At 52.8% G+C, this 15567-nt stretch overlaps 1 protein-coding gene and 1 non-coding gene across 2 annotated transcripts; both read right to left on the bottom strand.

Annotated features, from left to right (window-relative positions):
• Positions 1-878: 878 nt before the first annotated feature.
• On the bottom strand, positions 879-971 carry TRNAI-UAU (transfer RNA isoleucine (anticodon UAU)). The gene is given in 2 exon segments: positions 879-914; positions 934-971. It is a non-coding gene; the product is annotated as a tRNA-Ile (tRNA).
• Positions 972-5782: 4811 nt separating this feature from the next.
• On the bottom strand, positions 5783-14439 carry LOC131833054 (epididymal secretory glutathione peroxidase-like). The gene is made up of 5 exons (XM_059176307.1): positions 14242-14439; positions 11266-11419; positions 8504-8621; positions 7968-8067; positions 5783-6705 (listed from the first exon to the last, which is right to left on the bottom strand). The coding sequence occupies exons 1-5, from the start codon at positions 14326-14328 to the stop codon at positions 6499-6501; spliced, it is 666 nt and encodes a 221-aa protein (XP_059032290.1). The 5' UTR covers positions 14329-14439; the 3' UTR covers positions 5783-6498.
• Positions 14440-15567: the final 1128 nt, after the last annotated feature.

Genomic DNA, 15567 nt, shown 5'->3' with positions numbered 1-15567 from the left:
CTGCAAAATCACACCCACCGCATTGTACTGCGTCAATCACAAGATCAGGTCACGTCCAAGAGGCGGAGAAGTAGACCCCAACTCTTGATGGAAGATCCTGCCAAATCCCCTTGCAAGGGGGCGCGCGGAGAGATGGGAGGAATTTGTGGCTGTTAATTAACTGATCATGTATTATCTCCTTTGTAAGTGAGATAATTCACTCCGTGAATAACCTCTGCGCATACGTCCGCTGTACATCTGGGGGAGTCAAGTGTTCCCTGTCCCTTCTTTACCAAGCGTTCCCCTGGCCGGTCCCTGCGCCCTGTTTGGAGCCTGCAGGGCCTGGTGGGCGGCTCGGGGCGGGGAGCCGCATCTGGAGCAGGCCTGAGGGCGCGGAGCCCGCGGACGAATTCCCGCCTCCGTCGGGGTCTGCGGGAGGCCTCCCGCAACCGTCCGTCCAGACGCAAGTCTCCCCGCTCCAGTCGGAGGTGGTAAGGGTCAGCGGGTTTTGTGCGTCTGACACCCGCGTCTCCGCCGTCACTGCAGGCCTCGCGGAGCCGGGCGGGGCCGGTGCCGGTGCCGGTGCCGGTGCCGGTGCCGGTGCCGGTGCCGGTGCCGGTGCGGCCCGGAGGCGCCGAGAACCCGAGGCAGGGAAGGCAGTGCGGACAGGAGACCGTCCACGGAAAGACTTAGCAAAAACCAAGACTGCCCAGATGTCGTGGAGTGAACAAATCAGGCGGAGGAGTATTTTTCGGCCATTTTTATGATTTTTAGTGACTCTGGGCCCGAGTCTTTGTCTGACGGTCCGGTCCTCGCCGAGCTCGCTGCGGTGAGCAGTCGTCGTGGCAGCCGGTGCCGACTCGGCCGGCGGGGGCGGGGGGGGGGGGGGTTGTAAAAGCTGCTCCAGGTGAGGCTCGAACTCACAACCTCGGCATCGCCCAACAGCTACTGTCTTATAAGTACCGCGCGCTAACCGATTGCGCCACTGGAGCCGCGCGAGTGTGGGCTGCGGAGGCATGTGTGATCCCGGGCGGACACCGCGCCGGGCGGTCGGTGCCTCGGACCCAGCCTTCCACGAGCCCCTGCGTCCGCGGCTCCCGCGCGCTCTCCCCCGCCTCCGGGGCCGCTGGAGGCGCAGGGTCGCAGGTGCGCTCCGACCCCCGCGCCTCTCCTCCCTCTGACTGGAATTGGGAGGAAGGAAGGTCACACGGGTCCAAACGGCTCCTTGCGAACAGCCGGGCCTGTGGGTGCCCTGGCGGGAGGGGAGGGCAGGGGAGGGGAGGGCGGAGGAGGGCAGGGGAGGGGAGGGCGGGGGAGGGCAGGGGAGGGGAGGGCGGGGGAGGGCAGGGGAGGAGAGGGTCCCACCCAGGAGGGTCCCACCCGAGGGATGGATGCCACCTGCCGGGCGCAGTGTGTTCCCAGCCGGGGTCCCCGCTGGCCTTCCTCCCGCGCGGGCCACCTGCCGCCCGACCCTTTGCAGCTGGCTTCTAGCCTCAGAATGGCAAAATCCGGTACTGCCCTGAAGCCTTTTGAGGGCGGGTATTGCCTAAGGAAGGAGCACTGTTTTGCAAATACAGAGCTGCAAAACGGGCCAAGGAAATGCAGGAAACGACATGAAAATTACTTGAACATTTTCTAAGGTCTCGGGCTCAGATCTTCTCTTTACTTGTGCTGTGGGTCATTTCACACCGTTCGATAAAGGTTTTCACAGGAGTAATATTGGAGCGGGCATGTCTAACTGCACATTCACCCACGCTCTATGTAACACGTGTGCGTTTATGTATTATTTTTAATTAGAAAAAATTTTAATTTCTACTCCTTTACTATATCTTATTGTGCAGGAGACAGTCTCACACACATATCTGAGATAACGTGTGGTCACACACTGTGTGTAAGGCCAGTCACCGCAGGCGCAGTGGCCCGTCTGTCCAGAGTCCGCAGCTTAGGGGTCTCCCTTCCTGACTTCTACATTAATACTTGAAAGTTAGAAATGTCATGTGCAAGAAGTGTTAAAGGGGCTGTAGAAAATGATCGCTTTATTAAACATTATAGTTGTAGAAATGGAGTATATATTTTTTTAAGGTTTTAATTTTTATTGGTGTGCCCCAATATTTCTTCATGTCTTTCCTTTTAAAAAAGAAAATACGTATTTATTTATTTTAGAGAGAGAGAGGAGGTGGCAGAGTCATCGGCAGAGGCAGAGAAGCAGACTCCGTACTGAGTCCCCACACGGGACTTGATCCCAGTTCCCCCAGATTACAGACCAGAGTCCTGGCTTAACCGACTGCACCACCCAGGTGTTCCTGAAGTGTAGTTTCTTTGAGAAATGAAAAACCAGGAAGTTAGTGGTAAATCCCACTTACCGTTGTTGGCACATCAGTATAGGCCGGCAGGGAAAATACTGTGATGACCTGCCTCTCTGATACCCAGAAGACATTCTTGTTCAAGCTTTAGTGCCTTCCTGTGTTTTCACTAGATGAAGTACTCATCTTCTGCTGCTTTTCATTCTTTTCCATATTTTACATAGAGGATTGGTACAGCCTTTAAAACTTCACGAAGAGGAGCAAATTCAATATCCACCGATTTCTTCTCAAAAGGCTTTTTAACTCCTCAGATAGCCTGGCCGTTCCACTCTCCTGAATACTCTAGCCATGACAAAACTCAATAGGACACAGGCAAATCCAACAAACAGAAGAAGAAATCTACTGAGTTTTGGAATGTTTGGTGCATTCAACCCACCAGGGATTGTGAGCCCTAAGCTGTAAACAGGACGCTGGGTGTGAGTCCTTCCATAAGATAGCGTCCAAGCGAGCTGCTATCTCTGGTGCCCATGTTCTTCGGCCATAGAGCCTGCACTTGGAGGTGCCAACAGTAACATCGTCAGTGACTCTTCTGGTGATGAGGAGGAGAGAATGACACCAGCGGCGCAGACACATTCACGGCCACAGGTGCACCCAGGATGGGTCCTTTAGCTTCAGGTTGGGACACTTGAGCGCTGAGAACAGGACTCAGTTCAGTGTCTCCATGTTGGTGGCTGCAGGGGCAGCTCTTGACCCCGTGTATTCTTTTATTTTTATTGAACCCTGTAACATAAACTATGTCCCATGATGGTCAAGCTAGAGGAAACACTTAGATAGCCCTTTGCACCTGTTCTGAGGACTGAACACGTAACGACTCATTATTCCACATCCTTACATTATTCGTAAGAGACTGTGTTCAAGCCACCCACTGATCTGTCCCAATTTAACTGGATGCCTTTGACCTGTCTTCTGATAGAGAAGACATTCAGTATGGAGGTTGAGGTTGAGGACCCATGCCCCAGAGCAGGGCTGTCTTTCTGATCCTGTCTCTTCTCTTCCCAGGAATTTCCCAGCCCGAGCTAACGAGTGAGCTCAGTTCTTGGTCCCGGGGAAGAGCCAGAGGTCTGACCAGCCCATCGGTCCTGTCTCATCTCTGATCCCAAAGCCACTAATATTGTCTTCTGAGTAGGAATGTGGCCTTCCTAGCTGAGAAGTCAGTCTCTGACAGGACGACATTCCCAGGGGGTCAGTGTCCTCCACACTTTCTGAGCAGACGCAGGTGCTCTGTGAGCCGGAGGTAAGGGTCTGAGGTGGCAATGTCGGGGTGTCTAGAGAGTATGATGAGTCAGGGGAAGACTTTATGATGGTGTTCAGGTGATTTTTTTTTTTTTGAACTAATGGCCCCAAAAGTGTTACACGTAACCTTATTTTCCACATATTTCTTTAAAGACTCCAAGGATGTAAGTTCATCTTTTCTGACAAAGATCCCATAGCAGGGGCAGCAGTGTCAATCCGGGCTGTTCCCTGGTTTAGTCTGAGGCAGGTGGTTGCTGTCATTTCCCAGGACCTTCCCTTTCCTCTTTGTAGGAACAAACTGGTGTGTTACACGGAGAGACGGTCGTGTGTCCTGTTGGTCCTTTTGGCTCTTCTGTCACTCTGCCTAGGAGGACGGCTGCATCTGCTGCCCCAGCGGCGGGTCTGGGCATCAGCGTCAGGCCTTCCACTTGGCCTTCTCTGCTGTGACAGCTCGTACGCCACATATGAAGACGCTGGTGCAGCAGGTTTGCCCACTGCCACGTATGTCATTCTACCTGTACGGTGGGGACAGGAGAAATTTCTACCAGATGCATCCTTGGCCTCAGTGGCTGCACCGTGAACTGGACCTGGGCCCGGACTCCGGTTGCTTGGTCCCCACAGCCTCCGTTCTCACGGGGGCCGTGGCAACACGTCGGGTGCTCCGGTATCAACGGCCGCCTGGATCTTACTATGTCCAGCAGTGCTTGAGCTATAACGGTATTTCCCTTTCTCGGTTTTAGCGATGCGGAATGAATGGTCAGAAGTCCCTTTAGAAAAGGAATGGGGAAGTTACTCTACGTGTTTGTGGTGGTGGTGCAGGTCGTACCTTCTCAGGACCTGCACCTCTCCTTTGCTCAGAGATGCTGGGTCTGAAAACCGGTTCAGGATCGGAAGCTGAACAAGGTTTTGTGATTTTATGTGTGGCTGGGGCTGCTGCCCTCAGGCTCCAGTGATCCATTCTTGGTGTCTGCTGACTGGACAACAGTAACCTGTGCTGGCTGTTATCTACCTTGCTCTAGGGAAGCTGTGTTCTATGCGTCATCTCCAGCACTCTAGAGAGTGACTGCCCCCGCCCCCCCCACACACACTCTCACACTCTGATGCATGAGTGCTGCCGTCTCTGGCCCGGATCGTTTTGGGATAATCCACATTGCTAACAGCGAGATTACTTCAGCAGAATCTTCTTTAAGCCCAGGCCTTTCAAGGACACTTGCCACATAACTTCTCCATGATCCTACACTTTTCTTTTTATTTTCTCAAACTCCTGCAACATCGTCATCAGTGGGTTTCCAGCATCATGCTGTAAACCGCTCTAGTGCAGACATGCCTCTCAGCTCTTGACCCCTTCTTTCTGCTGTCAGCCACGACAGTCCTGGCATTTCTGCTGCATTTAGTGAGAGCTGTTTCTTTTTCCAGTCTGGAGAATCCAAACAGTGTGTTGGTTTCTTGCCAATGTGAGAAATTTCTGTCCTTTGGGAAAATCCTCTAATACCAGTGAACCCTCCTGTGGCTGACTTTGTGTCTCATGCCCCTTGATCCAGAACTCTTAGAATCTAGTTCTAGTTGGGTTGGGGGCAGAGCCCGTAACATTTAGCAGAACAGAAGCATCTGGGTTGTCGTCAAGCAAGAAGGACAGGCTTACCCTTAATAAGGAGAACTGGGGGTCTTGGAAAGTCTGGGGTTTAGGTGTTCTAATGCAACCAACCAGATGTCTCCACCCAGTGTCTCAAGTTCTCTTCTTTCCCAATCAAGCCCACGACCTAGGCACAATTTAGTTGGTGAATTTAACCTTCTTTAGAGATCTGCTCTTCCTATGATTAAGTCTTGGACCTCAACCATAGCCTCTTATGCCCTTGGGTTGCAGGAGATGAAAGGATCTTTACCTCCTCCCTCCGGGGCACTCTGGCTTCCACAGTTAGCCTTTAACTGGTCAGAGAGCGCCCTCGGCCTTCAGTCATCTCGAGGGGACTCGACCCAACCTGTCATTCCTGACAAGGGCGAACAGTCAAGAGCCCCCAGGTGACAACCTTGCACAGACCTGGGCGGGTAATTCCTTCTGTCCGAGGGCTTCAGGTAGTCTGGGAAACACGCCGTCTGTCATGGTCACAGCGAGGAGGACGAGAGACATGAGACAAGTCTGAGCACAGGCTAGGGTACAAAAACCACCACAGTCATGCCAGGTGCTGCCGAAGACATTTTATTAGGGACAGTGCAGGGCTGAGAAATCCGCGGGGGGCGGGGGGAGCCCATCCTTCCAAGGATGCCTTGCCCAGGTGTCTTAACCTGAGTGCGCTGGAAGGTCAGACAATAGGGAAGTTTCTGTAGGATCTAAAGTAGAGAGAGGCTCTGGGTCCCACTGCCATGGAGATGCCCTTCTCTCCATGCAAGGCTGTCTCCTGCTCCCACTCCTCCACCAGAATGACCAGTCAGCGTGCGTGCGTGTGCGAGGGGGTGTGTCGCGCACTGATCTGAAGGGACTTGGAAACTGACAGTACGTGTCTGGTCTCGGGGAGGGCAAGTGCTGCGAGGTGGGGCTGAGGCTGCCTAGCCGCCTGCCCTCTGTCGCTTCTGCACCTTCAGGGTGGACTGAGCAGGGGGAACATTCCGTCTAGGAACGTTCTCCTTCAGGCGGTGCCGGCAGACTGAGCCATCCTCCGGAAGACTGGTTTTCCTTGGATGGGGAGGCGTGACTGAATGTGTAACAGAGCTCTGAGGATCTGGGGATTCCTTCTTCTCCCACATGGTACTCTCCCAGGGAGGAATAGCGGTCGCCTCCTGCATGACTGCTCGGTGGAGAGTGGGGACGCTGGGATGGAGTGATCTGGGCAAGGGGGGGCCCGTGTAGGAAGAGGGTAGAGAGACGCGGCCTTTTTTAGAAGGTCTCCTGGGAAGAAGCAAGGCGGCCCCTCCCCCGTCCACCGCCCTATTTACTGTTGGGCTGTTTCAGGTACTCCAGGATGTCTGCCCTGACGGCGCCGACGGGAGTCCGGTGGGACCAGCGCATGACCGGGACTCCGTCAGGCCCCACCAGGAACTTCTCGAAGTTCCAGCGGATGTCGTGGACCTTTACGGGATCCCAGGATATGTGTCTCGAAGATCCCAGAACCTCTGAGGGGTGAGGGCAGGAGAGCTGCAACGGACAAACAGCATCATTTCTGGTATTTTCACCCAGAGGGAATCCGCTCCCTCCCATGCCTAGACATTCTGATTTCCCGCGATGCTTCACAAATCCTCCGACTGCCACCGTGCCAGCTATCCAGATGGCTGTAGATGTAACAGCAAAAGTCTGTCCCCTCCTCTGTACCCCTGTGACCCCTGTGATCACAAAGCCACACCACCGTAAAACACATCACCTCTGTGACTGTCCATTTCCTTTTCTGTGAAGCCAATGGTTTAGGTTAGAATGCAGTTTCCCAGCTCTTAGGGCTCCTGGGCCAGTAGCATTCGAAAAATATCTCTGGGACCGACATGGAGTTCCAGCATTTTGTTTTGTCAAATAACAAAACTTTAGAGAAACAGCATCACTTCATCGTTTAATTTTTTAAAAAGAAGATTGTAAGAATAAATTGCATATAGGTCCGAATCTTAGAGTAACGGGAAGCCCTATGAGTCAGTTGAGTTTATGAAACCTCCTTACACAGTGCTGTTTTCTTCAGTTTGCTGAGGGTGTGTAAACATCTCTATCTGGGCCAGCTCTGGCTCGCCATCCAGCATTTAGGAACAATTAACAACTGGTAGTTAGGGACCCTCTCAGCCCTCCGCTCTCCGGATCTAAAAGTCAGTGATTCATAAAAGGCGCTTATGACATGGTGTTAACCTGTTGATTTCTACTTCCCCCTCTCCAGCAGGAACCCATCAAGGACCAGAGACTATCTCTTCTTCTTCTTCTTCTTCTTCTTCTTCTTCTTCTTTTTTAGAATTAATTTATTTGACAGAGAGAAGGTGAGAGAGGAAACTCACTCACGCAGGGGGAGAGGGAGAAGCAGGCTTCCCACTGAGCAGGGAGCCCAATGCGGGGACTCAATCCCAGAACCCTGGGATCATGACCCGAGCCGAAGGCAGGCACTCAATGACTGGGCCACCCAGGCGCACCCCCTTCTTTATATCCATAGCAAGCTCATACTCAGCAAATGTACCTTGAATGAAGGAATGTCAGTAAGCAAACAAGGGTGGTCCTCGGAAACACGACCACTCTCCACAGCCCCCTCCATCACGAAAGCCGGAATCCCAGACATACTGACAAATTAAACCGCAATCTCTATGCGAACGTGGAGCCCTCTTGCCAAGAACCCAAGGCCACTTCCAGGCATGAGCCTTGGGTCCATTTCCACCGCACCAGCTCTGTGCTAGGAATGCGAGGGAAGAAGAGGTTTGGGTCAGTGATTCACTCACCTTCAAGAAGGTGAAGACCTTCTGTTCTTTCTCGCCATTCACATCCCCCTTCTCAAAAAGCTGGAAATTAGGTACGTAACCTCTCCCTGGACGGACGTGCCTGCAACGAGGTACAACATTCCCAGGAAGCTCCAGCACATATGCGAGCAAGCGAAGGCGGGCACTGTGGGGCCACGGGAGGGACAGGGAGAAGGGCGGATGTGGAAAACAGGGCTGGGAAGGGGAAATAAGGCGATTTGGGACTTTGGGCCCCCTGGTTCCCATAATTTTTCTCTGTTCTGCTGGCCCCCCCGCGCTGCTTCTGTTCCACTGTGTCCATGTTCCTGCACCTCTCTGGTCCCCCAGATCTCGGTCCCAGGGAGAAGGAGGTCTCTGGATGCCGCTAGACTCACATCAGGGTTGGACAAAGCTGATGTCCGTTTGCAGGTACGCCTAATGCCCACCCTCCCGGGAATCCCCACTCAGAGAGGCGCTGGAGGCTGGAGACAGAAGAAAGCTCGCCGGAGGCTCCTCTGGGATCGCAAACAAGCACTCACTTCAGCCCCGGAAGGATCTCCGAGTTGTCTCCGGGTTCCTGCTTTCCGAACTGGTTGCAGGGAAAGCCCAGCACAACCAGGCCCACGGGCATCAGCTCCTCCTGAAGTGCATTCAGTTCTGTGGGGTAGAGAAGGGGCAGTAGGAGGCCGGGCTGGAGACTCTGCCTTGCGGAGAGAATGATCTGGCCCATTTTCAGGGAAAGAGAGGCCTCAGGAAGGGAAAGTCTGATTGGAAAGGCTCCTAGTGGCGGGGCGGGAGTTAGATGCTAGAGCTCCCGACACGCCTTCAAAAGCCCTTTATCATAAGGGCCCTATTATATTTCCCAAGTGTCTGGCACATCAGAACCGGCTGAGGGCCCTTCCTGAAAACTAGGGATGACCAGGTGCTGTCCCAGAGAATTCTGTGAGTCCCTTCTGAGGCGGCACCCCCAGTCATCGTTACTATTCGGAACCTCCCCAGGTTCCTGTTGACGTAAGAGGTGCAAGTGCTCGTGGAAAGTGAACGGAGGTGTCGTTAACAGGTACAGCTTCAGCTCGACAAGATGGAAGTGTTCTGCAGATCCGTTTCTTAAGAATGTGAAAACACTTAACACTACTGACCAGTAACAGGAATGGCTAAAATTGTCAATTTTGTGTTGTATCTTTTGTTAACCACACACACACACAAGGTCTTGCCTTCCCTAGTGAGTTAATTGCTGGACTGAAGATTTCCTTTTTAAAGGAAAAGACACCGATGAGAATGGGCTGCTTTCCTCCGTACAGACTGGGTGTCCTGGGTGGAACAGATAAACCTGACAGGTGCAAAGAGAACCAGAGAAATCCCAGGCCCAGCTTCCTGGTGGTCTTCAACAATCCACAAGGATGTGAAAGATACGTTCTACCTAACGGTCCTCACCGACATGGCAAAACACAAGATTGCACCTGCCTTCTCTCACTGTTTGCCAATTTGATTGCTCAGATTTTTATCGCCAGCACTTTCTGGGCTGGATGACTTCAGTCCCCTGGCAAACACCAGCCAGTGCCACTCAGGTTCTGCACGGCCACCTGGTCAACTGGTACTTCCTGGGTCCTGTTCTGCTCCTTCTCTTTCTCCTCTCCCTTCCCTTGCTTTCTTTCCTGCTTTTTCACAAGCTAGAGGTCGCCTTCCTGATTCCATATGGTTCCCCAGTACCTCTCCCTGCATCCTTGCCCATCTTTAGTCACTGCACATGATCACTTCCTTCCGGGCAAAAGACAATAAACTGGGGATCCTGCCTTCCGGTCCTTAAGCAACCACTCTTTGGTGTCCTGGTCTGTTATGCACGAGTGGGAACTGAGTACATTGACTTTTGAAGTCACTATAAACTGGTAAAATGCGTTATGGTCCAACACAATGTTATTCAATCTTAAAAAAGAATGAGGAGATGGTCTTAACTCTAAAATACTTTTATTAAAACCAAAAGCAAAGTGCAAGTAGTATTTATATTACTCTGCCGCTGGGGGGTGCAGGAAAAAACACTCTGTCTGTGTATTTTGTACACATGATAACACCAGTCCTCTAAAGGGAGGAAGAAAGAGGCAGAAAGACTTCTCACTCTAGAGTTTTGATTCCTATAACTTGTGAGACTTGTGAACATATTACCTATTAAAAACATAATAAAAAACAACAAAAAATGAAGGTCTTGTTAGTTTAAATATAAGTCCCTCTATTTCTGGTAAAATTCATCCTATTCATTATTTTTTTTTAAGATTTTTATTTATTTATTTGACAGAGAGAGATCACAAGTAGGCAGAGAGGCAGGCAGAGAGAGAGGAGGAAAGCAGGCTCCCTGCTGAGCAGAGAGCATCAGAGCCCGATGCGGGACTCGATCCCAGGACCCTGACTTCATGACTGGAGCTGAAGGCAGTGGCTTAACCCACTGAGCCACTCAGGCACCCTCATTATTTTTTTTTTAAAGTAGGTTCCACATCCAGCACCAAGCCTGTAGCAGGGCTTGAACTCACAACCCCAAGATCAAGACCTGCACTGAAATCAACAGTTGGACATTTAACCAACTGAGCCACTCAGGCACCCTTCATCCTGCTTGTTGTTGTCAAACGACGTGGTCTGAGGTAGGAGAAAGATAACGTCCCTCCGTGGGTAAGGCAGACAGGGGGCGTCTCCGTCCAGAAGACACTGAGCTGGGGCAGGAAGACCCGCCTCCTTCCCCACCTGCTGTAGCCGCTCTCAGCAAACGCAGCAGCATGTATGAAGCCCCAGCGCCACCCCTGCTTTGTAGGTGACCTGTAAAACCCTGGGAGAGTCTCACCAACAAGGATCCTGCCTCTGATATTTACCAAGGAGGCTTCTGGAATCTGTGGAGGGGCTCCTAGCCCTCCGAGATTTGTCAATTCTCTTGGAACGCTCAGGAGCAAAGCAGAGGCAGGACATAGGGAAGAAGTCAGCAAACTTTCTGTAAAGGTCCAGAGAGTGAACACCTTAGACGTGGCCGGGCAGGCGGCCTCCATCATCACTACCTCAACTGCTCCCCTTGCCCGGAGACGTGAAATGTGTGTGTAAGTGCAGGGGCAGGGCTGTGTTCCCATAAAACTATGTTTCCAAAGGCAGGCCCGCCAGACCAGGCCTATGGGCCTTTGCCGGCGGGCTCCTGACATCAGGGAAGGAAGTCACTTGATCACGAGGATTGATTTTGATGTATAACGAGACTGTCGTTCTAATTATGATTTAGAATATAATGAGCTAGAACATTCAGTCCCAAGGAGATGTGGCTCTGAAGTCTTACCCGGATACTGAGCCGTCAGGCCGCAATAGGTGGCCACATTGACAAGAAGAATGAGCTTGCCCGCGTACTGCTTGAACTGGATGAGCTCGTTTCCGTTCAGAGTGAGGGCTTCATAGTCGTAGATGGTGCCTTTCACTTCTTTGTAGCAATTCATCTGAAGGGTTAAAAAAAGGATGATATTAATAACAACAGTTCCTAACATCTGTGTGTGCTGTCAAAGCACTCAGACTGGTGCCTGTGTTACCTGAAAACGAACCAGGAAACAAACAGGAGTTGTCTGCGGGTGTATGACAGGATTGAGGCTTAGTGTCGTGACTTGGAAGCCACTGGTTTTTGAGCAATAGTCCATCTCCCTATCCTGTTACCCTGGGAGAGGCAGGAGAGCAGGGGATGTGCTGAGTGAGAGGAACGGAGCAGAGACCCGTGAGCTGAGATGGGAGCCCTAGAAGGACGTGAGGCCAGAGAGGAAGGCGCGCTGCCTTTCATGCCTCTGTGCAAATGAGGCATCTCGTTGATTCTGGGTGGAAGGTGTCCTGCCTGGATGCCCCAGTGAAGGATTGTGTTTGTGGTGGAGAGAACTCTGGGCTGCGAGTCAGAAGCCAGCTCTGCTGTCGAGGTCTCTTGTGAACCTGGGCAGTCATGCTCGGCCCTCAGTTTCCCCGCCGGTAAAATGAAGACATTATCTAGATTCCAATCAGGTCCTCAGGGTGCCTTCCCCATTGAACATTCTAGAAACTGATCTTAGCCGTGCCTTGAATAGTGTTCTCCATCCTGTCCCTCTCTTGCTGGTGTGATGGTCTTCCAAGACACTGCTCTGAAACCGACTGTAGCTCCCCCCCCCCCCCGGTGGACATGGAGGGCACAGGTCCACCTGTTAAAGCCACTGAAACCTGTGCGGCTGCACCCAGCTGCCGCAGTGTGAACCCCTCAGCCCGCCCGTCCTAGCTCGCCTTCAGCACAGCTCCACCTGGCCTGTTCCTCCCCAAGTGTCCTCAACTCATCTGGGCAGAATTCCACCAACACGAATAAATCCCGTAATACAGAAATGAATTGTCCAGGACGTCCTCACTGCCTGTTCTTTGGTTAAATCTCTCTCCAAGGCAGATCCCACCCGATTCTTCCTCCACGCTAGCCACATAGGGTCCAAGAAGGACCCCTTTTCCGACATTGGGAAAGCTGCTGCCAGTTGCTCATGGGGCACAGGGAGTATGAAACAGAAAGTGTGAGAAGGAAACCACCAATCTACATGGTGAGAAAAAGGCCGAGGAACTGATCTGAGAAAGGAAAGAAGGTCATAATCTGTTAAGGAAGGTCCAGGCTTAAACTAGGAGGAAGCCAGGCTCCCTGGAAATCCAATGGACTGGAAAGGATTTTAGCCAACCACCACCTGTCCAGATGCAACACAAGCAAAACCAGACTTTCTCCAGCCTTCTAAGCCAACTGCTTCTTTACTAGCTCACCAGGCTCTCGAACTCGCTCCCTGCTCCTGGGCAGAAAGGTGCCTTCTCTACGCATTCTTTCGCATGTTCCCTGGAGCAGAACTGAGACAGGCACGGAGAGAACACTGTGTCAAAGCATCCATCCGTTCCATGGTGCTGATTCCAACCTAAATATTTTAAAGAATTTTTCTCTTATTTTTTTCCTTTGCTACTGCAGTGGCATTTACTGAAAATCACGTTGGGTAACTAGGGTGTGGCGATTCAGAGAGACTCGGGACCTGGGGAGCCCTTCTCAGGCCAGCTGGCTCCGACACTCATCACTGCTTCAAGCCTATTTAAGTCTGTCTGATACATCTCCAACGCCTCCAGACTCAGCTTTTTATGAAGCAAATGTTACAGCCCAGGGCCCAGGGTCTAATACCCAGTTAGGCAGCCCTGAGTAACAGAAAAGCCACAAAAATTCTCAAAAGTGGAGCATCAGCCAGGAGGTCCTCCCGTCAATTTCAGAGAGGTAAGAAGGTCTTACCGGCGCTGCCCTTTACGGACACATTCTACATGTCAGGATGACTGCTCACCCGCCCACGAGGTACATACTGTTGCCCACAGATTTCAGATGAGAAAGCAAGCAGAGGCTACCAAGGCAAAGGGACTTGTCCAAGACCAGAAGTGACAGCTGCACTACCCAGATGAAAGGTTGCTGGCCTCTCCCTTCATGGTTCCATTTTGCCTTCAGGTCACCCAGATCATTGCGTCCCTTCCCACGGCTGCACCCACCTCCATCCCGCAGCTACCCCACCCCCCCTGCAGTTGCACCCGCGGTTCGCCAGTAAGGCGACTGAGCTGTGAACTGGGACTAGACTGGGGCCAGAATCCAAGACTCCCGATTCTAAATCCAGTTGCTTGAGGGCCTCCAATGATTGATTAATTTATGTGTTTGAGAGGGAGAGCGAGAGCGAGAGAGAGAGAACATGCGCGTGGGAGGGGGGAGGGGCAGAGAGATGCAGACTCCCCGCCGGGCTCAGTCCCAGGACCCTGAGACCATGACCTGATCAGGAGGCAGATGTTTGACCAACTGAGCCACCCATGTGCCCCAAACCTCCAGTTATTTTGCCTGCATTTTGTGTTTCTCTGATTAACTCTCTGACTTTATCCACCCGTAAAACTTCCACACTGGTTTTCTTCCTCCTCGTCCTAGCTGTCCTGCTGAGCTGCAGCCCAGATGACATAGCCCACCCTCTCCTCCAAACCCTGCCCCCACCGTGACGCCTGCTGCCTTCCTGCACCTTCGGCCCAGCGCTGACACAGGTACCGGTGTGGCCACCCTGACAAGAGATGCAGGAGAGCAAGGACCACAGTAAGGAGACTTCCCTCCCAGTGTGCAGCTCAAGGAGCACCGGTCTCTAGGGTCCAAGAAGAGGCCAGAAGAGAAGAAAGGCTAATGGAAAACCACAAGAAGAAAGAAAGCAGAAGTCAGAGTCTTACAAGAAGGACTGGAGCAGGACAGAGCAGTCGCTCGGCCTGTCTGGAGGTCACTCACCCTCGTCCTATCAGGCCTGGCACGGGTCTGCAGAAAGCCGATCAGCAGAACCAGTGCGAGGAGGGAGGCTCTCAGCTGCGCGGTCATGGCTGTGTGTCTGTGGCTCTCGTCTTCCAGGCCAAGATCTAGCTCGCCTCCGTGGCCTTCGGATACACCATCCAAGACCGCGTAGGCCAATCGCAATGCGTAAGGACTTCTGGGCCGTGAGTGGGGACCTAGAATTTAAACCACACCCTCACCCACACACTTCCCATGGGCACTTGGTGCTCACCGGTGCGGCACAGACCTGGGACATATAAATTCTGGCAGAATCATGAAAAGGTGAGGGCATGCACCCACGGTCCTTGCAGATTACTACGTGTTTTACCTGCATGGGGAGTAGGGTGGACGCAGACAAGGCATCCCCAGCTTTGCAGTGGGGTCCCTGCAGACAGCTGACAGAGACGGCCCAGATCCCGTTCCTAATCGCTCGATGGGTGGACCACCTAGGACCTCTCCAAGGGAGCTGGAAGGAAACTGGGCCCGAGGAGGGAGAGATACTCTCAACCTGGGCGAAGGAAGCCCCTTTCTACGTTCATGACCAACTGCCTTAGGGCTGACAAGTCATCAGGAGAGCAGCCAGCCCTGCAGACACCGCAGCAGGCCCCCTCAGGGTCTGAGCTGGGAGACGGTGTTCTCCTCACCCATGATCAAAGATGCATTCCGCGTTTATCAGATTGGCCAGCGTTGAAAGGCTTGGAGGCACCCGGCATGGGGGGCGTGGGTCCAGTCTAGGCGGCCCTTGGGTACCAGACCGGGGAGGGGGACCGGCCGCCGCCAATCTTCTGGGGGATAGCCCACCGTTCGGAGTGCGTAGGCGGTTCTTTGGAAAGTGCTCTTCATCTAGGGACGCCCCAGGGCCAGAAAAGGACAAGGGCAGGAGACACAAATGCCTCCAGAAGAAAAATGCTGCCGTGTTGGGGCTGCAGTTCTGCTCACGCGGGGACTGGATGGGGACACAGACTGGAGCCTAGGAATTGGGGGATTTCCCGCTTACCTGATGTATTGAACCCCCGCCTCCCAGGGAGTCTACTTTTGGTCCCCACGTGTGGGGTCAGAGTTCATCGCACTCCTGAATTCGTGACCACTTGTCCTTGCAAGGCCCCCCTCTAATTTCGCGTATTGTTCCCAGACGTCAGCGCCCACTCCCATTCTCCCCCCCCCTCCCCATGGGTAAAGTATGTCTCGTTCTCCTATTGTTTGTGTTCTTGAAATACGCGGGCGTCCCTCATCAGGTTATTAGTCCCTTGATGCTTAAAACATCATTTAGGTTCTCCCCCATTTGGA

This window comes from Mustela lutreola, chromosome 6 (assembly GCF_030435805.1).
Source record: "Mustela lutreola isolate mMusLut2 chromosome 6, mMusLut2.pri, whole genome shotgun sequence".
Taxonomy (NCBI): domain Eukaryota; kingdom Metazoa; phylum Chordata; class Mammalia; order Carnivora; family Mustelidae; genus Mustela; species Mustela lutreola.
Note: the sequence above shows the minus strand (reverse complement) of the source record. Positions and strands in the feature narration are given on the sequence as shown.